This window comes from Branchiostoma floridae, chromosome 2 (assembly GCF_000003815.2).
Source record: "Branchiostoma floridae strain S238N-H82 chromosome 2, Bfl_VNyyK, whole genome shotgun sequence".
NCBI classification, from domain to species: domain Eukaryota; kingdom Metazoa; phylum Chordata; class Leptocardii; order Amphioxiformes; family Branchiostomatidae; genus Branchiostoma; species Branchiostoma floridae.
In genome coordinates, this window is record NC_049980.1 from 29,799,550 (window position 1) to 29,827,267 (window position 27,718).

General features: G+C 43.8%; 4 protein-coding genes across 5 annotated transcripts in view; 1 reads left to right on the forward strand and 3 right to left on the reverse strand.

The window, feature by feature from the left end:
* The window catches only part of LOC118409715 (protein FAM184A-like), a 3,424-nt gene extending 1,196 nt beyond the window's left edge, over window positions 1-2,228 (reverse strand). The window contains exons 1-2 of the mRNA XM_035810983.1: window positions 859-2,228; window positions 19-222 (exon numbers count right to left, since the gene is read on the reverse strand). Of these exons, the coding sequence (XP_035666876.1) occupies window positions 19-222; window positions 859-1,785 (1,131 nt within the window). The 5' untranslated portion in view covers window positions 1,786-2,228. The remainder of the gene's footprint in view (window positions 1-18; window positions 223-858) is intronic.
* The window catches only part of LOC118409729 (3-oxoacyl-[acyl-carrier-protein] reductase FabG-like), an 876,245-nt gene that overhangs the window by 168,692 nt on the left and 679,835 nt on the right, over window positions 1-27,718 (reverse strand). The gene's annotated exons all lie outside the window — the stretch shown is intronic.
* On the reverse strand, window positions 5,845-11,056 carry LOC118409720 (thymidylate synthase-like). Its single transcript, XM_035810989.1, has 7 exons — window positions 10,527-11,056; window positions 9,885-10,160; window positions 8,836-9,084; window positions 8,323-8,424; window positions 7,855-8,030; window positions 7,374-7,445; window positions 5,845-7,022 (listed from the first exon to the last, which is right to left on the reverse strand). Exons 1-7 carry the CDS (start codon window positions 10,711-10,713, stop codon window positions 6,885-6,887), a joined length of 1,200 nt encoding a protein of 399 aa, XP_035666882.1. The 5' UTR covers window positions 10,714-11,056; the 3' UTR covers window positions 5,845-6,884.
* Window positions 12,585-26,771, forward strand: LOC118409696 (MAM and LDL-receptor class A domain-containing protein 1-like). Of its 2 annotated transcripts, none has more exons than XM_035810933.1 (11): window positions 12,585-13,093; window positions 18,033-18,191; window positions 21,170-21,444; window positions 21,552-21,627; window positions 21,945-22,112; window positions 22,941-23,209; window positions 23,548-23,638; window positions 23,965-24,093; window positions 24,840-24,947; window positions 25,265-25,327; window positions 25,664-26,771. In XM_035810933.1, the coding sequence occupies exons 1-11, from the start codon at window positions 13,030-13,032 to the stop codon at window positions 26,374-26,376; spliced, it is 2,115 nt and encodes a 704-aa protein (XP_035666826.1). In that variant the 5' UTR covers window positions 12,585-13,029; the 3' UTR covers window positions 26,377-26,771. The 2 variants fall into 2 exon arrangements, with proteins under 2 accessions (XP_035666826.1, XP_035666825.1); XM_035810932.1 differs by having other exon boundaries at window positions 12,586-13,093; window positions 25,661-26,771.

Genomic DNA, 27,718 nt, shown 5'->3' on the forward strand with positions numbered 1-27,718 from the left:
CGCACCGGCTTACCTTACCTGGTTGTTGTCTCTCCTCTGGTGAGAACTCCGGATCCGGAGCGTCGCCGGCGAGTCGCTGCGGAGTCGGCTAGCGGAGCGCGGATCCACGTACACCGGCTGGAACTCCGAGAACGTGCGGTTAAAATTCCCCTCTCTGTTTATAAGTTCCAGTCGATATCTTTCCACCTCGTCCCTCAGCCGGTCAACCTCGCACCTCTGGTCCTGAGGAGGGAAGAGGAGAACAAACAGGCGATGTAAAAAAATAAGAACGGAAGGCGACAATGGATGGACCTGACTACTAGTTAGACATGTAATAAACAAGACTAACGTGTAACATGTAATAAACGAAAGCATCTTAACTAGCACTCAAGTCTGAAATTTTCAGTCCAAAACAAAGACTTTGTCAAAACGTAGAAATGCAATGAAAACCTAAACATGCAGATATGTGTCATTTTTGACGGACATTCAGTCACTTTATCTCATTGGTCGAGGTGCCAATTGCCATGCTATGATTTGTTCAACTGATCAGGATCGGCCCAGTTCGTTGAGATTGAATTGACCAAATAAAAATAGTCGGTCTTACGGAAATGTAATAACAAAAGAAGATGACATAATGGTTGCACATACACCAAAGCCTATCAACCAGGGATGGGTACCGATACAGAGAATCTAGGTACAGGTACCGTCCAAGTCCAGAGGATCTGGACCTGATCCTCTGGACCTGGACCGTACCTGTACAGTGTACCTGAATTTTCTGTGCCGGTACCTACCCCTAACCCCAAACATGCACACTTACATATACAGAATCACTTTCCGGCGTTTTCTGTAAGCTATACCCTTTATGAGCACATGACTTACCCAAAAGGTGACCCTGGACGGTGAACAGGTGGATCTAGTGGACTGAGAGGTGTCCGGTCTTCTCACTGACTGTGAAGTGTCCGGTCTCCGGACAGACTGGGCAGTGTCCGATCGGCCATTCCCCTGGGCACTGCTGCTTTCCCGTGTCACCCGCTTACCCAGCTGACTTCTCAGTCTCTCAATCTCCTTTTCCAACTGCTTGTTCTTTGTGTACAGCTTGTCCTTTATTTGCTGTGTTTCCAAAAGGCTTTCTTTCAACTCCTCTAACTCTTTTGTCCGCGTTGTGTGCTCTTCAACTATTGCTTCCAATTGCTTGCTTAAGTCTCCGATAATGGCCTCGCTGCCTTCGAGGTTTTTAGTTAACTCACTTTTCAGGTCTTGTAGTTGAGCGATTTCAGCTTTCAACTCTTCGAGCTCCTTACTTCTAGCTGAGCTCTCGTTCGTTTTTCCTTCCCGTAACTTTGCCAGCTCAGTCTCAGACTGTTTTAGAAGAGTTGACAGTCTCGTGTTTTCCATTTTCTCGTCTTCTATTTGCGAGTCTCGTTCCTTGAGCTTCTTTTCGTACTCCTCCTCTTGCTCCTTTAATTGTTTTAAAAGTTCCTCTCTAACTTTACTGACCTCCCTGTTGGTGTCGGAAGCGTCGCGCCGTTTCATGATGTCCATAGCCTGTTCTAGTCTGGCTATCCGGGCCTTGGCGTCCTCGATAACCGAGGTTATCTCTTCTTCGTACGCATGTTTCAGCGCGTCTATCTCCACTTCTCTCTGATGACAGCGCGTGAACAACATGTGTACCACCTGCGTCAGTTCGGCAACCTTCTTGCACATCTGATAGTCGAATGACTTCGACTTGGGCTTGTATTCGACGCCGCCTCCGGAGGCCGCCATCTTGGATCCAGAGGTCACAGCATCCCCTAGAAGACGACTCATGTCAGTTGTACCTGATCTGGCGAAGTTTCTGGCGTCGACTCAGTAGCGTCGAGACGGCGGTGTTCATCACCCCCGTCATGTCTGGTCCCGTCTCCGATTCTGCACGAACACAAACGGAGTGTATCAGTCGTCAGATTAAGCAAACATGTCGCACGATAATGTCACCTGCCCTTATTCACACCTTTCGTACAAGTGACAGGTGACCCCAGGTGAGCTCCTATCACTGTAAGGGCCCGGGATACAGAGTAGGTTGTCTAAACATCGCCCCGTCACTCTACCCGCGGCATAAATGTATGGCCGCGAAGAAAATGTTACGTGCTAGTCTTCCGCTTTCCGTCGCTACAACACAGGCATGTGCACATGTCGTAACGTGACGGATCCAGGAGAGTGTACAAAGCTAGAGTGGATTTCCCGCCCAATCGATCCATGTCACTTTACGGTAGAGGTAGGCAAACGACAGGCAGATAACACAGCGCGGCTTGTTAGACCTTAACAAACACTTCAGTGTTGTCCAGTGCCCACGTCATAGGAATAAAGTCCACCAGAGAATTAACCACAGAATCGTAACCGGTAAGTTGAGAGTAATTCGGGCAATTAAGGGTACAAATCAGTGTAATAACATCGAACGCTTGCTTGAATAGTTCGTCTAGGGAAGCAAGAAAACGTTTGAACTCATACGTTTCACTCTGTCGAACATCAACTTTCACCACACCCCAACGAGAGTACATAGCAACCTCGAGCTCGAGTTCCAGTCACAAATGAAAGTGTGTCCATAGAACACAGTATGTACGCCTCATGTTGTTTTGGTCGTGCCGTGCAACCGAAATATCGCAAAGATAACGCACGGCTCTGGCTAAAATAATAGCTTGCTAAAATGGGCATATCACTTTCTTTTGTGACATCACAATATATATCCCCAGATGAAATAATTTCTATAAAGGTCTTTTATGATAGCGTTGAATAAGCATATCTCATATAACACCCGCCAATTGTGCCCCCTAACATACCCTACAGTATACACAATATGCTAAACTTGACCGCTGGGACCTTCTGACGATAGGAGGAACAATGAGTCAGCCCCCCTTTGTTACAACGAACCACATCCCTCGGTGAACCGTGTCTTCCTACCGCGCGTTCTTGACATCGTACCAGCCGAAGTGACAATACCGCAGGCGCTGGTAAACAGGTGTAGCGTTGCAAACCGTATTGGGCACTCTTCGCTTCACTGAATCTGCCATTTATTAACTTTCTTCGTCAGAGGTTTATGCTTTATGGTCGCCGTAGTAGTTGTAGAGATTTAATTGCACTATCCAACAAGTTGCAGGGGAATACAGAAAAAAACAAAGCCCCACATAAAGTCTGAGTTAGTTAGCTGACTCCACGAGTGAGGAAAAGTGCTGCGTTTTCGTACAACAGTAAGAATGGAAATGCATGACATGCAAGGAATGCAAACATTCCGCCATAATGTTTGCTGTTTCTAGCTCAATTCATATCGCAAATTTACCAAGTCTTATTCTCGATGGTAAATTGTTTTACTTGAAACCAATATGCCCGTCACATGATGATGAAACTGTGCTCGTTGGTATGGTTTAATATAAAACCCTCATGACTCAAGTGGTATTACAGCAGATCAGTGAAAGTGAAATGACGCTGGTCACTATGTAAACTCTGTCGTCTTAATGTGTTGTTGCAACTTAACTCTTAATATGCTGGTTGTTTCACGTCGCTTGGTTGTTTTGTTCTCTGCGTCATCGTAAAAACAACAAACACTTAAGTTGTCATCGTGGCTTTTGTTTTGAGCAAAGACACTCTTAAGTACGCTTTCGCGGGAAAACACAGGACTTGATACTAGGGTAAATAGAGATGGCCCTGGTAGAAACCGGTCGTTAAAACCTGTTGCCGCGCACGATGCTAGGCGGCCTGGAAAACTATGTCGGACTTAGGAGTGCGTCCCTGTAATCTTCTGCTTATTGTGTCCAACTCAAAGAGACCATCCCGCCATTCCAGGCGTTTGGGCGGGAACAATAGACGGCCGAAAATCAACAATCTCCAACATGGGGGTGGATGAAGAGGAATTTGAAGTTTGTTTTCCCTGGTAGAAGTAACATGCCGTGTCAAGGCGGTGGACAACCGAGCGATGTTTTCGTATAGAACCTTAGAAACAGACCTACATTACCATTATAAATTGCACGAAGACGGCGCACATCGAGTCAGCCTAAAGGTGTGATCTACTAAGACAACCGACCAGCCGTTGGACAATGTCTGATTTACTTAACAACACAACAATCCGCGAATGTACCTGTCACGGTGAGTGAACGTGGGGAAAGGTGCTCACAACCTACCTTTGTTCTCACCTTGTTGGAGCCGACATCGGCACTCTACGACGCACCCAACTCCTTAGAAACGTCCCCAACAGCTTTTCGGAGATTTAAGTCTTGGATTATAGAGAAGAAAGCTACGATAGAACGGGTTTGGGTGCACGCCTGTGCCCTGTTGACACAGACAGCCCGGGTTCCTTCTCTACCTGCCGACCTGCCCACCTGTCCAACCGCTAGCTCATCCGGTTTCACCGCTTGAAAGCAAGGCGTCCGTCGTCCATGGCAACGGGTCGGTGTACATTACATGCACTCTAAATACAATGGCGCGATATGGAAACGTGCTCTTAGTTGTCAATAGCAAATTGAGCACATTAAATAAATGTTGAATAAATCATGCCGCATATGAAATGCTGGTGATTTTACGGCCACTTCAAACGCAGAAAGCCGAAAGCTTAAGTCGAGGACGTTGAAGATAATAAGCCGAACGTCTCTGTTAGACTAGATTTGTATACTTTTATATGTATTTATACATGTTTTGACTTGTTGTGACCTGTACTTAGCTCGGTTGGGCAAAACTGTACAATAAATGTCTTCATTCAATAACACGTAATTCTACTGCAAGAATAAAGATGTGCCAAACACGGTAATTACAAGGGGTCGTCCTTTCTTCCATTTGTAATTGTCTCTGTTTATTACAGAATAGATCGATTTACTGCAAGTCTTGGTTTAACTCCCCAGGGACTTCGCTTATTTCTCCACTGCCTAATTTCAACCAAAACACGTGGAATTTACGTACAGGTATTATTCCAGACGCCACGCGTGCTAGCCTTTTAGTTAAAATGTTAACATTTGAAGATAAATGAGAGGGGCGATTCGGGACTTTCTGAGGCGGATAACTCTTTTGGCAAAACCTGTCTGACCTAATTCGGCAAGTTGTTATTTCCATATTAGTCCAGAGGCGGTACTACTAGTCACAAACTCGTCAACATTTACAGACGTTAAATTTTACTTCCTTGCGTATTTTTGCCAATATATGAAGCGAGTCAAATTGCTTCTTTCAAGCAAAGATATTACTAGTAGTCTTTCATCATGGCTGGATGACTAAACCATACCTATTTATCACGTTTGCACCACACGCTCTTTCTCACGTCCTCAAAACACTCGGCCAGTAAAACACATAAGCGAAGTTTGCTCCCTAGCGACTTATAAAAGGACTGTATAATAGCTTGCGCAGTTTATTGTGCATCTACCAATTTCAAGTTATTTCATTGTTAGATTTGATTAAAATTCTGTCGATATCATATATCAAGCTATGTAAAAGCAGCAAGTAGTACAATTTACTTAACGCATTTCTTTTTATACAATACAAAGGATCAACCCAGAGGTACAGGGCAGACACCTATGCTTATATTATCTCTCGCTGGGCGGCGGCAATTGTAGGACCGGCCGCTAGGGGCGCGATTTTAGTCAGGCGAGGACTGCCCATCTAAGCCTGACATAAGCAGCACAGGAACAAAGCCCGTATAAGTACATAGCTACCTTAATTTCAATCTAAAAATTAGTCTCCATCATAAATTCACAAAGGCCTTGACTGTAACTGTTCCTTGTGGCCCAGAAAGGTTTCGAAGGTTTTAAATTGACACTATAAACCGTATCCCCATTTTGAGCCCCATACTGTGCAGCACAACACTGGCATCTGCCCTATAGCCATGCAGCAATCCTTGAAAGACAGACACATGGCTACTCAAGAATGCCAATTTAATAATAAGTATGAGGTGAATGTAACATGCTTACATGTGTTTTCACAATGCCCAAAAGTGCAACCTCGAAAATAAATATCTATCACAACCTTTTAAATCACAATTATAATATGTCATATAATTACTATATGCTGATTTGTAAACAAAGCACACAGCTAGCTATATATCATGTTTACAATATGACCAGTTTTTACTGTTATAAAAGTACTGTATAATATGTTTCTTACACTCCATAAAAAACCTTCCCCTACACATTAGCCAATATAAGCATTAGCACTGATCTCTCTACACAAAAGTAAATGTTATTAAATGCACAGAGCTTGCTCAGTGACAAACTTATAGTAACCATTAGTGCAATAAACAGAATTATGTTTTTGTTAGTTGTGTAATTGCATGTTATTGTTGATAACTTCTATGTTCATTAACTCATGATTTTAATGTAAAATATGAGTATCTAATTGTTACAATTTGCTGTACATTTTGCTTCTGGCTTTTAACATCTTAGCCAGCAAAAGGTCAATGGTACCTAGATTCTTACTTCTTGATGGTACAAATTGTTCATAAGTCAAAGGTGAAAGCTCCTGAGACATAAAACACATCTGGACATGTATCAAGTATGGTCTAGCAAAGAACTGTTTATAAGTTTGGGACCGTCACCTTTGATATATTAGAGAATTACCCACAAGGCATTTCACTGCAGGTGAGTAATTTTAACTATAAACTCGCTTCATACAAATTACTAGTACTGTAAAAGAGGAAATGTTCGGGAGGATTTAATTTCTCGCTCATGAGAAAATAGCGTGTTGGCGGTGGTTTTAACTTCAGGATTGAAATTGCAATGCTAGGTTTTATCTGTAGAAGGGAAATGTTCACAGGGTTTTAAGTGCACAGTGAAGAGGATAACGTGAAAAATGCAAACCTAAAATCACGGTGAACATTTCCCTTTTACAGTGACTGATAGAAGAGGATAAAAACATAGTAATAGTCTAAGAGTAGCCAAAGTCCCTGATAAATAATGGAATCACACTGCCATCTCCATGCTTATTTTCGGGTGAGGCTTGTAGCCAACAATTTCAAAGTCCTCCATCTTGAAGTCATCAATATTCTCCACTTGCCGTTTGATGTTGAGGGTGGGGAAGGGGCGCGGCTCCCTCTTCAGCTACAGAGAAGACAATAGCAAGTTAAAAACCTTTTCCACTTCAACTAAATTTTCTACCAGAGAAAGTATATATAACAAAATTATTCTTACCCTTATAATTTTTTAAGAATAAAGTTATGTAAAGTGGTTTTGTTTTTCTTCATTGAAACCAATGCTATCAGTTAGAAACATTGATTGATGAATGTGTTTACACGATAGCATTTGTGAAATTTCGAAGGTTCAGCAATGTTACATGTGTATTATAAAAGGTGTCATGGAAATGACTCCCCACATCTTCCTTGTTTTAAGTTCACTGTCATAGTTTTGATGCAAGTATAAATGCTGTAAAGGCAGTTCTAGGTAAACACCTACCTGTTCTTTAAGGGCATCAACATGATTGACATACACGTGTGCGTCTCCCAGGGTGTGGACAAAGTCTCCAGGCTGGAGGGGGGAACAAATGTGAAACAGGTAACTAACATGATTGTAGGTAAACTTGACAGTAACATCTTCCATTTAATTTGCTCAAAAGGAGGTGTGGGAAGTAAGGGACTGGTAAACTTGTGGGACTTAATTCCGCAATAGAACAAGAGGGGAGAGAAGGTTACGGTTTGAACAATTCTGTAATAGAAGCTGTGTACTGGGATCACATATTTGCGGTCATGATTTTGCAGTGGACACCACAAAAAGAAACCACTGAAAATATTTCAATATTTACAGTGCTACTAGCAGTAACTGTTAACTTATCTATCAGCAATTACTATACTTTTCCCCCAAATCAACAGTGACCAGTTAATTACTACTAGGGTAAAATCTGATTGGCATTGACAATAAGAAGGTGACAATGTAATACCTTGAGTCCAGTGATGTGGGCTATCATGTAGGTGAGTAGGGAGTAGCTGGCGATGTTGAAGGGTACGCCGAGCCCCGTGTCTCCCGAACGCTGGTACAGCTGACATGACAGTTCTCCGTTACACACGTAGAACTGGACAAAGGCGTGGCAGGGGGGCAGCGCCATCTTAGGCAGATCTGGTGGGGAGATGTAGACAGTATTACCATAGTGGAAAAACATGAAGCTATCACAGTAAACTACTAATGCCCAGCTCTGATGACAAGCTGGCTGCTATTAGTAGTCCAGTGGTAAGCGGCCCTGCCTCTGGAACTAGAAGCCGCTAGTTTGATTTCGGCTGTGTCGCTCACTGGACATGCACGCTACCAGAAAGGATTGCAGTCCTTGGGACAGGACGCTAAGCCGTTGTCCACTGTTCATCAAAAAGTAAAAAATATCTTGCAATGAAAAAGGGCAATTCATTTGCCTTACCTGGTGGGTTCCATGCAGACATGATGATGCGCCGGTTGTCTGGGTCAGTCTTGATGGTGTGGATGACCTGAGCGAGCTGGTCCACACCCTGGCCGGTGTAGTCTACGATGGACAGAAGCTGATATGTCAGGTCCATTCAGATAATAATTCTTACAAAACAAAAGGGAGACAGGACTCAAAGTTCAGAATTGACTGAGAAAAGCTTTCTAACCCCCTTCGTTTCTCAAAAGTAGAGTACTTTGGTTGGGTAGTAGTATCACTCCAGTTGGAACTGCTCCTGTTTTTAGACCTTCCATTCAACAGACTGTCATGTTGCATTGGGTGGACTTAAATTTGGCTGACTACTTTAGTAGTTTACAACCACCACGTACTGTACGGTACATAATATAATCTAAGAAAGAGAAGGGAATGAAAACTTTCAATTGTGAAAGTCTTGGACTACAGAATCCAGTCTAACTGCTTCTCATCATGTCCTGAAAGTCTACAATGATTGATGAGTTAGTCCTTACTTACCTGTGTACCTATCCTTGTATTCTGCACCAAAATGTCTCCACTGGAAGCCATATACAGGACCGAGGTCCCCCTCCTCGTAGTGGCTCAGTCCACGCTTGTCCAGGAAATCTCGGGAACCGTTGGCATCCCAGATGTGTACCTTTTTGTCCGAGAGTTCCTTGCCGTCGGTACAGCCCCGGACAAACCATAAGAGCTCCTCAGCTACCCCTCTCCAGAACACACGCTTCGTAGTCAGCAGGGGGAACTGCCCTGTGGAGAGGGAAGAAATACCATTTCAACTTCAAAATGGAGTATAAAGTATGTAGTTCCTTAAAATTTTTCAAGTTGTATCTGCAAGATAAAATCTCTTTCCTTTCATCAAATACATTGCTGCTCTACATGGGAGAAAAGGTTTTGTAACATATTCAATGATAATGATTAAATGAAAATAAACTCTGTAGCTGAATCCAGAACACTCTCTGAACAGCACCTCTCCTGCAGGCCCCACTGTTGCACCTTTGGGAATTTATTTTACATTTCATCACTCGATTTAGGTAAGAAATGAGTGCCTAGCTTTGGTTAGCTGAGGGTATCTATGAAAGGTGACTTTGATTACACCCGATCCCTCGATCTCAAAAGTTAAGCAATGCGAGGTCCGGACAGTTATTGGATGGGAGTCCTCCAACCAAGGATGACCGGATTGCTGTAGCCGGACCAAGCATGGTCTTTCCACGAAATCGTCTTCCGGGAGGGACGTAAAACGGGGGTCCTGTGCTTGAGGAGGTGCCTCGACCATGTTAAACAGCCTCATAATTTTTAGTTTTTTGGGTACCTACTGGCTGGCAAAAATACACCAGATGATTATAAAATCTATTAATTTATTAGATTTTTTTAAATACAAAATTCTACTTCTTGCTGACTATTGGATGATTTAGGTGATCAGAAAAGATGTACAACAACGCAAACCTATCAAAGAAAGTCCAAAAGTACAGTAGCAAATGTAAAACAGTAGATTTTGGGTCAAGTCAAATTTGTAAACAAACTTTTGCCCCCCTCCCCACTTTACTTACCTCTCAGACTGTAGCGACACTGGGCGCCAAAAACGGACAGAGTTCCGGTCCCAGTGCGATCGTCCTTCCTCTGCCCACAGTCCAGGATGTGTCGGACCAAGTCTAGGTACTGGTACTCGTCATGTTTGTGAGCTGGACGGCTGGGCACCTCGGCCAGTAAATTGGCGGGAGCGGGCGTCTCCTGGCCCGAAGCCTTTCCTTCCTCGAGCCGCCGGCGTTTCAGCTCCTCGGGGTCAGCGTTCCCGGTCTGGGGTCCCGCCGAGACGTTCTTGGTGTCTGCTGAGTCACAGGTAAGCATTTTTAAAGAAATACGGTGCAGGCGATAAGCTTTAAATCGTATGATAAGGTACGTAACAGCGCAGAGTCTGTTGTGCAACTGAAGTACGCGGGAACAGGAAGGAAACAAAGTCGGGTTAATTTTGGCGCGAAGGATTGTCATTGGTTCGCTGCCTGATCAGCTGACTGGTTGACCTACGACACCTATTAACATATTTGCCGCGAAACCACACCTGACATTTCGCTGTATTTAGGAGCGTGGCTGATATTATACCTTGCTTATAAATGGCAAGAGAAGAAAATACAAATCAAATGTTAAAAATGTCAGCTGATTACATGGGGCGTAAACATAGGAAGTACACGTACCTTGTCTGTCGTTGTTTGTTGTTGGGAAGTAATGCCTGAAATAACGGACACTCTGTTTCCGTCCGTGATACTTGGTCTTCGTGAGGATACCAGACAACACATATCTTCCCTTGTCCCAGGCTTGTCTGCCATAAAGGCGACTAGATCTCCCTCCCACAAAGAAACAAAATACATCCATGAGGGCCATGCATGGAGGCGTGCGGGCGGGTCTGATCAAGTAAAAGTGATCTTGATCTGATTGTACACACTTGTTCAACCAGTTCTGTGGGTCTTCATGATGCACGTAGCTACAGACGTGTCTGTACCATATTAGACGATAGGACCTCTCAGCTGGCCTCGCCGTTCATGATGTGTGATGATCGCGGCCTGCGGAAGCATGTATGTGGGGAGGGGGGTACCTCTTGGTGGCGATGGACTTTAGAAATCATCCTGAGAATATAACGTCTGCGAAAACATTCAAACTGATATCAACATGTTTCCATGTCCGGATCCAGGCCACGCAGTGAAATGAACCATTCGGAGATGAACAAAGCTACACAAAGCTTGATTACAGGCCAACGCAACCCCGGCGGACGGAACCGATCCCGCTGAACACAGCTGTTTCTTTTCGACAGCGCCGCTTCGCAGTTTTAGTGAATTTTGCAACAAGCTTTGTTGAAGCATAAACGTTTGCTTTGACAGACCACAGCATAAATTGATCTCCAAACACATCCTACTGTGGCATAAAGTAGTATCATGAAGCTAACCAAGGAGTTAGCCGGCCAAGGAGTGTCATCAGTCTACGATTGGCAAATAATACTCCTTGGCGAGCTAACGTTGTACTCCTTGGTCAGCTTTATGATACTGGCTTATGCCACCTTAGGATCTCCTTGGAGATTAAGATAAAGAACCAGACTAGAAAGGTAGCAAGTGAGTATTTTCTTCACCACGAATCACTTTCCGTATATAAAGAATTTTATCTGTTCAAAATTTCCAGGACTTGCCTAACCACCTGTTAATAAGCCATTGCTGTTCTTTATCATATACTTTCGGAAAGCGTAAGGTAAAATGTGAGTTTCATTTTATATCATTCTTACCGTAATTCATATCTACAACCATGAGAGAAATATCTTTGTCAATTATACACAAGATAAGTTTCCGAAGTTTTCGATATTCAAATAGCACTGAATAATTTATATTCCTTATGCAAATAGATATACCGTGTATTTATAAGCCCCGTCTGTCCTTTCATAAACAGGTGTCTTAGGAAGTGAGAAGAAGTTGTGCCTGTACGTGTAATCGTTTTTGTTCTCGTATTTGTTAAGTCCCACTTATAACAGACATCTATCTATCTTCATAACTACCCTGTCCCCCAACGACCTGGAGGTCAAGGTACTAGGTAGGTAGGTTTAACAGTCAGTGTGTCCGCAAACATTATCCTAGCTTATTGGCATTATGGCATAACGTATAATTTCCATACTGCTTATTGTGCATTGCTCCCATAATTTCCCTCAAGAAAAAAACACAGCTTAAGTCTGTGTCCAGTTCGGTGGTCAATAAGAGGCATAAGGGCATGTCACCTGAAACCCAGTCTGTCAGACACAGGTCAGGAGATATAATCCCTCAAGCTGCGTTGTCTGTTCTCTGAATCTTTCTTGTACACTAAAGTAAAACCACGAGGTAATGTTGTTGTTGATGATGCAGGTATCACGAAGTTTCCGTGATTATTTCACTGAAGTGGTCTAGAATCACAGCAACGGCCGTGCAAGGTCTCATTGGAAAAAAAGTTCACCTGTTTGGGAAAGCGATTACAGCTCCGGGCATGTGTCCTAGAATGTAAGACACCAGAATAACACACATTCCAGAAGTCTTTGTCTCGAGGCATAGATATATGATTGAGCCATCAACCTCTTCAGGAAGATAACTCCTCCTTGCAGTGTATTCAGCTGGCCACACCTTTCATGAAATGACTTCTCCGATTGTGCAGGGAGTGTTGTGAGGAGATGCACGATGATACAAAAGCAACGAAAAGTTGTTGTTTTCTCTCTGTGTAAGTCTTTGTTAACGTCGACTTCCGACATTATCTAACATTATCTAGGTATGCATGACTCAAGGTGCGTGTCAACGTTAAGATAAGGCTTTTCGCGCTTGCGCGGACGGCAGTCGGGAAACTGAGGCGTGCGGGTACAACGTCCATTTGTAAAACGGCAGCGTTGTGTTTACCCTCCAATTATTGAGAACCCTTTCTTCTTTCACCCGGCTTAAAGCCGCGACGACGGCCGTTGTTTGAGGGTAACTCCTTCACTCTGTACACACGTACGTAAATAGGCGTGGGAGGGGTCACGTCTCGGCAAGGACGGACCGCCATTCCCCGGAAACCGCGTTCAGGAGGCCAGAGGACATCGCAGAGCTGACCGAGTGTTATCACGGTTACTGAGACTTCGCGGATCGGGTGACGGATATTCCGGGTTACCGCTGACACGTGACGATTTCTTCAAACCATTGCCGTGAGGTGTGGGGGAACATGGCGTGGCAGGGGAAACGGTTCTACGGTCCCTTCCTGTCGTGTCTTCTCTCTGTCATCGCAGGTGAGGCTATAGTATAGGTTTGATAACTTAAACACACAGGCACTGCTTTGGGCAACCCTTGTCTTGTGTAGGGAAACACTGCGCGAAATCCGGGAAACCAAGATTTGGCTTGTGTAGACAAGAGACCCGGCACAGCATAGCACAGGTGAACTTTGCTCGTGCCTCACTGGGTGTGACAACATTTTCCAAACAGACCCACCAGTTGTAATTACTTCACATTATAAAATACTCTAGATCTACATGTACATGGTCATTACAGCGTTTTGAAAGTCCTTATTTACTGTCGTAAAGCAGGCTAACAATGAATCGTGCCAGAGGAACCAGGCAGAAAATAATACCAGGCTGATTAGGCTTTGTCTGACATTGTTTCCGTTAGCTGACACCTTGCGAAAGGAAGTCAAGGCTAGTCACTGGAACTGACTCATGAGTTACTAATTTAACAAATGTTTAATGGACCTGCTTAATTAAACATGGAGTCAAAAGTCACACAGTCCTAATGTCATTCCTGTCACGGCTGTGTCATGACAAGTAACACTGAACGACACTGCCTGTCTGTTTTATTTGGTGTCTAGGAAAGGGTCAACTAAAATTTATTGAAAGCTGCCAAAAACCAGGGCGGTAGCAGATTGTACAGATCGTGTTTTGCATTCATCGCAATGGTCTGGTAGCCAACCACACCGCTCTGCTTGGGTAGACACATGCATTTAGCTGCCGCGGGCCCCTATTCAATGGGGGTCATATTCTGTACACACAAAACAACCCACCAAACTGCTACCCCTGACAGAGTCACTGTGGCTTGCAACTTTCACAGCTGACAAAGATGTATTACGGGTGACATTGGTTACGTGAAATGTTATGCAATAGGAAATACGTGTTGGTCTGATATGATTGGTGAAATGCAATGCTTTTGTCAACAATTTGCATCGTTTACCCCTGGCAGAGTTGACCAGGTTGTTGGTCCAAGTCACCTTTCAGTAACCTGGCACACATTTTGCTTATGATATAGTTTAAGGATTAAAGTTAAAATGCACAGTGTATAACTACACCTTGCCAAACCGACCCAGCATGCTAGATCTGGATAAAGAGCAAGCATGTGTATTTCCCTTGCTGACCCTTTGTGTCGCTGTTTCCACATTAGATATTTCTTCGTTGCAGCAGAAGTATTCTCCGAAAGTGCATCGGAAAACAGGCACACTGATCGCACGACTAAATCAGAAAGGAACCGTAAAGTAATAGTCAAAACAAAAAGGGAACTTGAACAGGTGGTATGTGCAAACACAGGCGTTGCCTGTATGTACTAAGCAAGTACATGTACCAAGAACAAAGGCCGCGCTCTCTTGCGGATAGAAATGAACTGCACTTAAGTTTGACACCGTGAACCCCTGTCCAAATGACCGGTCGTAGGTCTTCCTTCGGGAATAAGTTTGGAGCTTATCAAAGTACAACACGCTTCCCTGGTATTCATCTGTCTGACATGCGGGGGTACAATGCTATTACTCGTTGCCATGGTAAAGATGAGCTGTTCCAGCTTGACTTGAACGTTTCTTATGTGCAGTGTCCCCCGTATAATCATTAAGTTGCTGTAATGGTGGTATATTTTACATACGTGTAGTTGTAATGTTAACGTCACGTCGTTACAACAAATCTATGGTCTTAACGTGATCAATAAAGCAAGCGGTTAACCAGTTAAAGGCAGGAGGTCGTCAAGTGACTGAAAGACATATGACTTAGGGCAGTTTGTATTGACGAAACCTGATGCAATAGCTAGTGAAACGTGAAAGCTTTTAAGAGGATTTTTTTGTGTGCTCGGATAAATCTATAGAGTTCAAACTGTGTACGTGAGGCACAAGTATAGGACCACCCGCAGTCTCACACAGCGCTGGCAGATTGACAAGGTGCGGAGGAAATTCTTCAACAAACTTTGGCTTTTCATCAGAAGTCGTGGTTGATCACCGGACCAGATATCCTCATCCATGAATTTTGTTAGCCCAAATATCGGAGTTTGTTTTAAAGAGAGATGATGAAGTGAAGTTATTAAGAGATCAAATTTGTAACGTTTCTTCTTGGATGAGTAAGATAAATGTATGTGAAAGATCGACAGGTAGAACAAAACGTAAATCCTTTGAAGTCAAAGCATTGTAGCTTAACACCAGCCAAACTTTAAAACTCTGACAAATGTGTAGATTTGTCTCGTGTTTTTACTCGTGTTTTGTTCTGTAGCATGTCAGTTGCCCATGCTGACTGTTACTTAGATGTTTCCCTGATTAACGTCGCCCCGCTGACAAGCAGTTCGTCTCCATTGAGACACTTTTCCACATGACATATGATTACAGTATACAGACGCCAGCCATTGTTAACAATCTTCTAAACTCTGTCACTTGCCCCAGGATTAAGTGAAGCATCCGTGTAATTAAAAGGGTATCTCACTGAAGATGCGGTACATTGTCGGCGTCCATACGCTCGATCGAGCGATTTGAGAGAGCCATCAATGAATTTCTTCGATAAAAAAAAACAAATCTTTTTACGCTTTGTGTGTTTTGCTGTCTTATTTGTACATATATATAGTCATATCTGTACGTTTTGCACGATACTCCTGTATTATAAAGTCAAGTTTAACACAGATCCAATTTACAACACAGCAGCGATGCCGTACAACGTACAGTCCAGTGTTCAGAGAGATACTCCATTGAACAAACACTTCACCTCACGTGTTCTGCGAAAACAAAGAACATGTCGAGTTCATGTTTCGAGTGTGACCCAAGAGTGTGACGATGAAAAGTTGGGGAAACAAGGTGACAAAGGGATCTGCACAACATCACCAGGAACTAACGCGACAAAACAGGAAATGTCAATTTACAAAACAGACTTTGGCAATGGTACAGCCTTTTGGCATTCCCAAACCTGGAAGGCTTAAACATAAGCAAACATGACGGCAAAACTCTACATCGTGTATTTGCTATCATGACAGTTTCATTGGGGATCGTGAATGTTAGTATACAGTATTAAGTCAATCCTTGCCTGCAATATTACTGAGATTTGTAATCTTACGGCCTTGCCCTAACGCCCAGCCCCACAAGCAAAGTTCACGCTTCTCGGGTCAGATTTTTGTTTGACGAATTTTTCCCTTATCTGCGTCGCCGTGGTTGTTAAAACATTTATCTGGCGGCCGGTCGATGTTCCACTCCCTGTGACTATCTGAGTTAGGATAGGCCTGAGGATACGCTTTAAGTACGTGATTCAGTGGAGTCCGTTCGTCCGTTTATGTCGCGCCAAAATCTTTTCTTTTTTAATTTTGAATCAACCATGGGAAGCATTAAGGGAATCCAAATTCATTGAAAACATATGTATATGATAGTAACCATTAGAAAATCAATACCGCTTTATATCAATGTTTACAAATGCATTACAAAATAGTACAGTGATGTATCTCTATGATAAAAAACGCGGGTCAAAATGCTGTAAGATTTTTGTTATGTTCAGTCATTTGGTCACTGGCACAAAACTTACACTCCAAGCAGAGGTTATTCACTTATTGACTTTAGGTGTGTTTCCGTGCTCTCTATTTTGTCCGGTTTTCTCTTTGGTCGTCAGCTCGGAGACCATAGAACTAGGCCAATTCTTACAATGCTTCACTTCATGTATTCGAGGCAAATTTCTTTTTTTTTTTGTGAGGCGAATATTTTGTCCGCAGTGGTCATGCTCTGTATCCTGCGTGACTGTAATGGCTAACTGGTAGATCCAGGCTACTTACTTAAGCACAATGCGGCAGCACAAGCAAGAATGCAGGAGGGGTTACATATAAAAGCTCGGACGTTGTGTACCGCTGTCCTCGGTCACGTATTACTCTCCAATCAGAAGTTTGCCTCCGGCTGTATTTAGACGTTTCTGTGCCAAATTGTATTTTGTACCGTTTTCTCCGTGTCCACCGGTCCAGCAGACACGACGAAAACTAGAAAGCCTGACAAAAACGCCTAAAAATTCGTCAGAAATAGCCGGAGCCGAACCTTAGTTTGGAGAACATGCAATGGTAGTCTGTCATCGTTAACATTCCGCGACTTGTTTCTTTAGTCTAACACGTTGACATGCATAATGATACCAGGGCAGGGCTGGGCAGTGGAACGTGAATCCGTTTGGCATTTTAGAGCTCAGGGTTGGCACGAAAATCATCCCTTGTCAGGTAGAATTATGATGTTTGTGCGCAGTCAGTGCCAGCTGGTTTTAAATCCATGGCTTACAAAGGACAGGTTTGTGGGGAGGAAGGGTGAAGAAAGACTGAGGCACGCAAAACTGCCGAGAGTGTTTGGTCAGCACTTACAACAGAGAGCGTTTGCACACTTTTAAATTTGAACCAGCAGTCTACTTTTTACGGCTAGAATATACTAGTTTTCCAATTATATGGAACTTGTACGTTACCCAGGCACAAGCTTCACACAGACTCATCTAACAATTGCCCCATCCTATCTAATCGTTGATAAGTTACATTTTTCTATCTTGGTCATCTAGCGTGATGCACTTATTACAACAACAAGAGCGATTCGTGTTGTCATTGAATGGCCCGGATAATAGACATCTGAACACTTAAGTATATCCTTGACGTAATTTCCAAGCATAGGTTTGGGAAGGCTAAATCGTAACGTTTCCAAGCTTTCTGTCTGCCTATTAATGTCAGTAGGAAGTTTGGCACAGAAGATCAAGGGCAGCTAGGAAAACGTACGTACCGATTTGGCGTCCCACCACGTCTGCTTGGAGATTGATCTTGACAGTCTTCATGTAGCCATGGCACGGCTAGACAACAATACTAATTATTACCTTCAACAATAAACACCTGTTTGAGCCTCAGTGATGACTGTGCACATTACAGTTCAGTATACTAGTAGTATTATTGAAACTTTAATGTTGAAACATTGTTGAATGTTAAACCTTCTATCTGCGCCCCCAGGTGTTGCTGCCCAGACCTGCAACTTTGACTCCGGTAACTGTGGCTGGACGGCCTCGGTGGTGCCGAGCAGTGGGTCGTTCTACTGGTCCAGGTTGAACTTCAGGAGCCCAACACCCGGCACCGGGCCCTCGGCTGACCACACCACCGGCATAGAATACCGTTAGTACACCATGTATCTGTAGTTGTAGCCTCCATAGCAGGTTCTCTGACCGGCAGTACAAGCGGCCCCATACAAAAAGAAATGGCCAGCAAAAGGGTATTATTAGCCAAGAAAAGACGAAAAAAGGTCCGGAGAGCCTAGCCTGCTATGGAGGCGGCCATGCAAGCATTCTTTATACCCCTGTCACATTATCCACGATCTTCGGGCGTATCGATGGAAGATCGCCCATATCTAGTTGGCAAAGGGTTACGCGTATCTTTAACCTGAAAACCGTCCCTGTCACATATAAGCCATACTTTGTACCTTGTACAATTGTTGTGCAATAAAGTTATTATTATAAGCGAGACTCGGGCGATCGCCGCAGAATCGTCGTCCAATCGATTTTCGCCAAATGTGACAGGGGTATTAAAACTACTAGTATCTATCAAATGATACTGTAATTGGTCGCACCGACGTTTTTATACCCTATTGCAGTGTTGGGAAAAACATTTTTTAAATTGAATAAAGTCTTTCCCTCGCCCCCATATCTAAAACTTTACAGGTAGAAAAGTAACAAAAAGCTATCGTCTAATCTTTCTATCCCACGACGTCCAGGCAAATCACTACGACAAGACGGCACCATTGATAACACGATTTACAAGAGGTCTCTCTGGGAGACAAGGGTCATGCTAAGGACATTTCCTGTTTCAGTAAGCTTCACAAGCATGTATACACGCAATGTGGTACAAGGCTATCATGAACTGTTACGAAGAAGTTCTCCAGTTTGTCCTAAATCTCGACACTGGCAAGGCCCATGGTTACGACAATATCGACAACTATTTTCTGCAAATGATCACCCCATTGATAGCGGATAAGATTTCCTATGTATTTAATCTATCACTTACTCATGGCTCGTTTCCCCAAATATGGAAATTTGCCAATATCATACCAATCTACAAAAAGAACGATCCACAAGAAAAAAGTAACTACCGACCGATATCTCTTCTCCCCGCCCTGTCGAAGGTACTTGAAAAAATTGTTTACAAACACTTATACAATCATCTCATAAGCAGTAATCTGCTGTATCGCTTCCAATCAGGATTTGTGAAGGGTGATTCCACAGTTTGCCAGCTGGCCCACTTTACACAAACCATTTTAAATGCTTTAGAGTCTGGATACGATGTGCGAACAGTCTTTCTTGATTTTTCCCGTGCCTTCGACAGGGTGTGGCATTCTGGACTTATTTTTAAACTCCAATGTAATGGTGTCGAAGGGCCACTCATAAATTGGATATCGAGTTATCTTAGCAAAAGATCACAACGTGTTGTCATAGATGGTCAGTCTTCATCCTGGCTCAATACCAATGCAGGCGTTCCACAGGGCTCTATATTAGGCCCACTGTTCTTTCTCATATACATCAATGATATTGTAAATGATCTCGTCTCGCAACCCTACCTTTTCGCCGACGACAGTTCTCTTCTCGAGATAGTTAAGAACCCTTTTGATTCTGCAGCGATCCTAAACTCTGACCTGTCCAAAATTCACTCATGGGCCTGTCAATGGCTCGTGGAGTTGAACCCACAGAAAACTGAAGAAATGTGTATTTCTGTCAAAAGACATCCCATTGTTCACCCACCCCTTTATCTTGACAATTGTGTGATCCAAACTGTTATCACCCATAAACACATCGGAGTGATTTTAAGTTCAAATATGTCTTGGGATGCACATGTCAATCATATTGTTTCCAAAGTTTCAAAAAGTGTTGATCTCTTCAGTGGTCTGAAATTTAGGCTCCCCCGCAATGTTCTAGAAACGCTATATAAGTCATACATTCGTCCATGTCTCGAATACGCTGACGTCATTTGGCACGGCACTACAAGTGAGCAATCAAATCTCATTGAACGTATCCAATATCACTGCTCAATTGTCGTGACAGGTGCCATAAGGGGGTCGTCGTATTTGTTATGTCGTCAGGAGCTGGGTTGGGAAACGTTATCAGATAGAAGACATGTCCATCGTCTCTGCTTGTTCTTCAAGATTGTTAACGGTTTAACTCGTGATTATCTACTAGATTTTGTCCCCCCAGCTATTTCTTCCGAATGTACATATGATCTACGTAACAAGCTAAACCTAAGGTCTACCAATCTCTCGACAAACCGCTCTCTAAAGTCCTTCTATCCATACTGTATTTCACACTGGAACAACCTCGACCCCTCAACCCGCTCCTTAAACTTTAGTCAGTTTAAAACCTTTATTTTCAAACAATTCCGCCCGGCTAAATGTAAATACCTTAGTCATGGCCCGCGCTATCCCTGTATTTTGCTGACTCGTCTTCGGATCGGCACCTGCAGCTTGAACTCCAGTCTCTTTTCCCGAGGGCTACGTAACAGCCCAGCATGTAGCTGCGGGTGCCGATCCGAAACAGTCGCCCACTACCTACTTCACTGCCCAAATTACACCAACCAAAGGTTACTTCTCCTCGGCAAACTTTCTCGGCTTTTAGGACAGTCACTTAACTTATTTACACATTCCGAAAACATGCATATTTCTTTATTACTTAATGGAAGTCCTTCTTTCTCACATTCCTTAAATTCCAAAATTCTTATTCTAACCCAAAACTTTATTACAATATCTAAACGTTTTATATCCTGATCTATACTTTTTAGTTCTCTGCAAATCTGATCTTTTGTTATTGGGGTAGGGGATCCGGCATGCGCTCATACCAACTTTTGTTACACATCATTTAATTTTTACTTGATGTTAGTATTATTTATATCTTCCTTAATTTTGTATTTCGCTTAGTTCAGTTATGTCTATGTCTTTGTATATATGTATAGTGGTGGCGTGAATATAAGTTCCCAACTTGAGTGCGTCACCACTATGTCTGTCTTCTATGCCCTCTATGTCTGAATAAAAAAAAAAAAAAAACTGTTACGAGCAAAAGAAACAAAACAAAAGACGACACTTACATTTTACATTTTCCCTCCGTCTATACCAGGAGGATATTACATCCACACTGATGCCAGCTACGGAGCTCAAGGTGAACAAGCGTGGCTCACAAGCCCCACAGTAGACGCATCGGCGGACCAAAACTTCACGTTTTGGTACAACATGTACAGCAACAGGTTGAACGGCATGGGGAAGCTGCAGCTCTTCCTAGTCCCGACAGGAGGCGTCCTTGGCAACGACGGACTGCTGTGGGCAAAAGACGGGAACCAAGGCGACCAGTGGATATATGCCTCCGTGGTGATCCCGCAACAATCGGCGTACAATGTAAGTCTGCCCGCGATTCTCTTCTTGATTTCATTGACTTTACTTTAACATTGATCTTGGACAACGGAAGCATGAGTTCAATGACTGACATGTACGTGTTTTTTCAGCTTGTGTTTGTCGGCACGAGAGGCTTGAGCATAGCGGGAGACATTGCCCTCGACGATATCGTTATTGCTGATGCAGGTGAGAATTTTGTCAAACATTGCTTACATATTTAGAATAACGATATCAAACATTGCTTTAAGTATATAACTACCCCATCGCTTATAAATCTTTTATTCGAAGATGACTTAAATGTTTACGCGTCTAGTCTGAAGTAGCCTTGTGCAATCCGAATCTGGATTTACAGATGAGCAGCAGCAGATCTTGGCAAGTGAACAGGCCTACGCGCATCTCCGGTGTACGTGCACAGGTGCATCTCCTACGTGCACAGGTGATCCATAATTATAAGTATCACCAAAAGTAAACTTATCGTTGCCCCCATGCCTTCCCTCACACAGACACGTCTTCTGACTCTGTCCTGCGATACGCCTGTGACTTTGAGACGACGGACCTGTGCGGGTACGTCCAGCACGAGACTGACCAGCTGCAGTGGACGCGCCAACAGGGGGCCACACCCAGCGCCGGGACCGGGCCGTCTGCTGACCACAGTCTGGGGACAGACGGCGGTAGGTTATATGATACACAAAGGGGAATATTTGACAATGGTGAAATCGAAAGCACCTGTCGCACATATGCATTCAAGAACCTTCCGTGGTTTAATAGATCAGAAAGTGATCTCTATCGAGTTTTAGCTCACTGAAGAGCTGGACCCTTCAACTGGTCGTGACAGATAGAACAGACGCTATGTACAGTATTTACAGGTTCTTTGTACCGGGGAAATTCCCCTAGCTCTTTTAGACAAGCACAATGAACAGTGGACCACGGCCTAACTTCCCGTCTCAAGGACTGCAACCCTTCCGGTAGCGTGCATGTCGGGTGAGCGACACAGCCGGAATTGAAGTCACGGCTTTTACTAAAAGTTTTAATTCCTAGACAGAGGGGGATATTTGGCAATGGTGAAATCGAAAGCGTTTGTCGCACATATGCATTCAAGAACTTCCCATGACTTTCCTCCTGACCACCTGACCACTCCTCAACCAAGGTTGGGTCTGGGTTAAGGGTATTGGCTGGATGCCATCCTAGTCTAGCTCTAGTTCCCTCCTCTGATCATATCTTAGACGACGACGCTAGTATGCAACCTTGCCGGTGAAATGGCACCTACCGCGACTAACTCCAAATTGTGGTCTGGAGAATGTCGGGATCAAGGCTATGGTTGGCCAGGTGTGATAGAGGCTTTAGATCAGATACACCAAACTAGGGACTCCTATGAAATCTAAAGTGAAGTCAGTCATTTAATGATTGCTTATTGGACCTGTTTTAGTCTGTGGTGTTGGACTAATATATTCATCCTTATCCTGCCTGAGAAATCTTTCGCCTTCTCTGCTACTCTATAGGTCACTACATGTACCTGGAGACCAGCTCTGACGGCAGTACTACTCCTCTCAGCGAAGGTGATGCCGCCCGGCTGCTCAGTCCCCGCTACCCTCCAACAACCTCCATGTGTCTGACGTTCTTCTACCACATGTACGGGGCGAACATAGGGAGTCTGCGGGTGTACGTGAAAGAGACGGGCACTCTCACTCTGACGTGGTCCAAGAGCGGATCCTTGGGGGACACGTGGTACATGGCGGTGGCGCCACTAGTGACAGGCGACGAATTTCAGGTACGGCGTACCATGGGGGCCAGACAGGATCGGGTAGCTATCGAGTTTATTCTACGGGGGCCTAAGGTAGTCAGACCGCCGATCTCATATTAGCGCTCTGGGGAGTTAAAGCCTTTTTCCCAGAATGGCAGAAACTCGCTAGCGACCCGATCCTGTCTGGCCCCCAGGGTAGGTACGGCTTGCAGCATCAGCACTTACATTAAAGTGACATATTCCAATGCATGTTGTCTTGGAACCCCCTCTCTTATCTTCAGATCTATCCAAATATCACAGATACTTGACTGTATACAAACCTTAAATCGAAGATTTTTTGAAGGAGTGTACTATCTCACCTTCAGATTGTTTTCGAGGCGGCACGTGGGAATGGTGCGTTTGGAGACATCGCTATTGACGACGTGGTCATAGTAAACGGGTCATGTCCAGTGCCAAGTAAGTACTCGGGTCATCTGTGTTTGTTTGTTTGTTTGTTTGTTTGTGTACGTGTGTTTGGCGGTGGGGGCTTCTAAGTAGGTCGTAGACGACTTCCCACAGGTTACTTACTCACTTACTTGACAAGGTCTCCTCATCACTTCCCACAAGTACTAAGCTGTAAAACCTCGAAGGGCGAGTTGTTTACAGAATAATTGCAGTCGAAATTTTTGGTTCTTTTGCAAATGGATCTTTAGGGTAGTCCCCTCACTTAGCTTGGTACTTGATATCTGATTTCCAAGGAAATAATCATGAGATGTCTTTGTGAATTTCCTTAATGCTTAAAGGCGTGACACCTGCACAGACTACCACCCCAACAACCGTAGCTACAACGCAACCGACTACAACTACAAAGTTGATACCGACGACAACACCGTTAGCAGCGGTGACAACTCCATTTGCAGCGGCATCTACAAGTAAGGCATTGGTGCATGTATTCGGGGAATGCAGGCTTTTGAAATAAAGGTCTTCTATGGTCTTGCATTTAGATGTTAGCCTTCTTAGTCTGTTGTTCTCCTACCTCTTAAATGCCGTCTGTGTTTCCTTGTAGATGGATGCAGCAAACTGCAGAGATGTCCGCATTTTTATTTGCTGTTTATGTTTTTGTTCACATTTGAAATCTCTCATATTCACTAAAATTGTCAACCGCTTGTTCAGGCGTCGCCGGTTATTTTGGCAGAATGCTGAATGCATACTTTTGATAACCTCAAGGCAGAGGTTCGGCTCTGGCTGTTTTTGTAGGACTTTCTATTTTGTCCATTTTGGCCATCGGCTCGGACATGAAGAGCAAGATAGAAAGGCCGACAAAACGTCGAAAAACACGTTAAAAACCCGAACCTCTGCTTGAAGAGTATACTTTTGATAGTTCTACCAAACTTAGATTCACACATCGCCCAGTTTCTATCAAAGAAATTGGAATAGAAGTCGTTCTGAGGAAATCACCCAAACCACTGACAAAAACGACAAGGTCGTCGTTATATTATAAGGAAATGGCAGATATAGAACTTAACATTGTTGTTTCTTTCTAACATTTGAAGTTCAACTTTCATCGTCAACCTCTTGTTACAGATTTTATGACTTCTATGAGTGGTGGTTGTGGTTACATAACCAATCGCTAGAGGCGCTACTAACATTACTAACACAACGCACTATCTCATTGTAGCTCATTCCACATCGTACTTCACTTTGCTCACTACGCAAACCTCAGTTACATCTACTCTCATAACGCTTGCACCTACGTCTGGTACTACGCCCTCTATGGGAGTTTCAGGTATGGGCATTTTATTTGAAGTTTTGTACATGGCGTTGTTTTCCTCCTGTTTAAAAGAATGAAAACTTGGAGTTTTTCTGGTGCACTTGGCATGCTATCAAATTAGAGCAGATGTTTGAAACGTGTTTTCGATCGATCTGCGTAGAGTTATGAGAAAATAACAGATTGATTTATCTCTAGTTATCAATTGTCTTTCACGTACCGTGTTTGGTCTGCACATCTAGCCACGGTAATTGAAGTATTAAGATGTTGTCCCTGTTCTGTACTCTATCCTTACGAAGATTGTTAAAGTTTTTTTTCTTGTTCCTGTGAATCAGAAGGCACAACGACGAGCAAGGCACTGCTGGAGTCAACAACAACAGGAGCAAACGAGACATCAGGTAAGCACCACTTCTTCACTATCGAACATGTCCAATCATTACAGAACTTTTCCCTTACTTACTACATGGGGTTTAGTTGCATAAAGTTTTAATGAACGGTAACACATAAGGAAGCAAGAAATAATGATAGTAATAAGGAGGTTAAATTGAAAAACAATGCTGCTTTTCTGTCTACCGACTTTCGTTGTCATCCCATGCCTTATTCGACGAGGGGCCCTTTTTCAGATGGGTGTCGGATGTAGAGGACATATCTACGGGATATAGACCGCCCTCTTGACTGTAGTTGAGCTTCTTTACTATACTTAAGGCTGAAAGACGTTTTAATTCTTCCAGAAGTTTTGGGGCGGACTGACAACGGTATAGACTACCTTGACGGCGTAGGGCTGGTGGCGGGTGTGTGCGTGGCCGTGCTGTTCTGGGTAGTTGTGTACGCCGTTGTGGTCCACTTCATCCGCAAGAAGCGCCAAAAACAACAACAGCAGAAAAAGAAAAAGGGACACTTTGACGTTGAATACGACCCCACTTTTGACGACATCAGTACAAAATGGAGAGATGATGACGATGATGATGGTGGACCCAGGATAAAAACTGTTCCGGATATGCAGGGCATGAATGGAGGTACGGATATGCACGTGAATGGATCTCCTCAGAACGGACCCGTCGCAACTAGGGTGGACGTGGACATTGAGATTGACAAGGCGTATCATGACAACACTGACGAACAGTTGGAGGCAGACGTCACACTCGATCAAGATCCGCCAACATACGTCAACCTTAATGATGACGTCACAACCGCAGACGACGAGAACCAGGCTAACCTTACCAGAGAAGCCGACACGACAGCCGATAGCACACAGGATCAAACAGAACTCACCACAGACAGCGGACCGAATGTGATAAATGGTGCGTCGGAATTCGACGAAAGCCTCGCCAGTCCAAGGTCGGACGAAGGCATCATATTCCTAGAGCCATCAGGTGTGGACGATGGGGCCGATTCCGCCATGTGCGTACCGGGTTATGACGAACTTACAGAACAGACAGTTGTCTAACCGTCGCAGGAGTCAGGCAACTTAAACCAATGTCTTATACGCTGCATTGATAGAAAAGAGGCGATCGACAACTGATCTTTCCACGTTCTCAGTTGGTTCATTCTTTAGAATGAGTACTCTATTGGCTTACACTAGTACATTATATACCATTCTGAAGCATGTGTAGCATGCATTTGAAAAGCTTAAAGCAATTTATTGCCAGAGATATCATTTGTAAACAGACTACTTAAATGCGACTTAACAGCTATGTATCCATCTTCTCATTTTTTTTTAGGAATTCGACGTTTTTGATTGTATTATCAGTCCATGAAGTTAACAATATAGCTCATATTTTTCCTGAGAGAGTCTCTTGTCGAAAAAAAAGTGCAATAATAAAAGGCGTTCTTTCAAACCCAGCTTCGTCGTTTATTGTAATACTACATGACGTTGGACGAACGTCGAACAACGACAACGACCTAATGTAACAACTAAATCACTACATACCGACTATATTCATGTAGAACTACACGTTGTCGGACATACTCTCCAAGCATAGGTTAGGCTCCGGTTGTTTTTTGACGTTTTTTTAGACGTTTTTTTTCTTGATATCTCGCGGCCTAACTCTCCAAGCACAGGTTAGGCCCCGGTTGTTTTCGTAATGTTTTAGGCATTTTTTCGGGGTTTTTTTTGTGTACTGTTTTCTTGATGTCTCGCCGCCGCTCAACACAGAGAAAGGAAGAAATGGAAAAATGAGGTAGGGGGACTTTAGAGACAAAGCCATTGATAAATAAATCGTGGAAAGGATGGCTATTTTGAAAACGGTGCAACATTGTATACGTCGCCATCGTTTTGTTGTTAATTACTAGGACCGTGTTGTAATCTTGTTATGTACCCTTTGAATACCAGTCAGCCAGCTGTACGTGTGACCAGGTAGCCGACTGTTGACACGGAACCTGGCAGGTTCCTTGACTACAAGTGTCATTCATCAAAATGAACCGGGCAACTGGCAAACGGAGCATGTATCGGCTAACCCCGTGACCCCAACAACCTTCGCCATGACATTCAGTGGAGAGGTCTTTTTGAGAGTTACATCTTACTTCTTAGGCAGTGTAAGAAACTTTGTCTCAGAAAGAAAGGAAAACTCGTGCTGAGAACACGCACGACTAAGGGGAGGCTTCTACGCCGTGAATAAACTTCAGTACACGGACCTCTCACGATAACAAAACATCACGTATGGCCACGGTGCGACCGAAGGTAGGAGAGAACATTTGCACCAGTGAAAGGGCTCGCCGGGCGCCGTAGCGTCGCGTACGTTGCCATGGCGGCCGGCCGTCCAACCGTTTGTACAAAAGATGCCGAAAGG

Bases quoted from the DNA above. Each gene is read 5' to 3' on its own strand.
- LOC118409720 (XM_035810989.1), bottom strand. From the start codon at position 10,713: ATGGCCCTCATGGATGTATTTTGTTTCTTTGTGGGAGGGAGATCTAGT. The intron at 9,085-9,884 runs GTAAGTAAAGTG...CCCTCTCCACAG, and splicing joins GTGTCGCTACAGTCTGAGAG to GGCAGTTCCCCCTGCTGACT. The intron at 8,031-8,322 runs GTAAGGCAAATG...TCTCCCCACCAG, and splicing joins GTCTGCATGGAACCCACCAG to ATCTGCCTAAGATGGCGCTG.
- LOC118409696 (XM_035810932.1), top strand. From the start codon at position 13,030: ATGGCGTGGCAGGGGAAACGGTTCTACGGTCCCTTCCTGTCGTGTCTT. The intron at 21,445-21,551 runs GTAAGTCTGCCC...GTGTTTTTTCAG, and splicing joins CGCAACAATCGGCGTACAAT to CTTGTGTTTGTCGGCACGAG. The intron at 25,328-25,660 runs GTAAGCACCACT...TAATTCTTCCAG, and splicing joins AGGAGCAAACGAGACATCAG to AAGTTTTGGGGCGGACTGAC.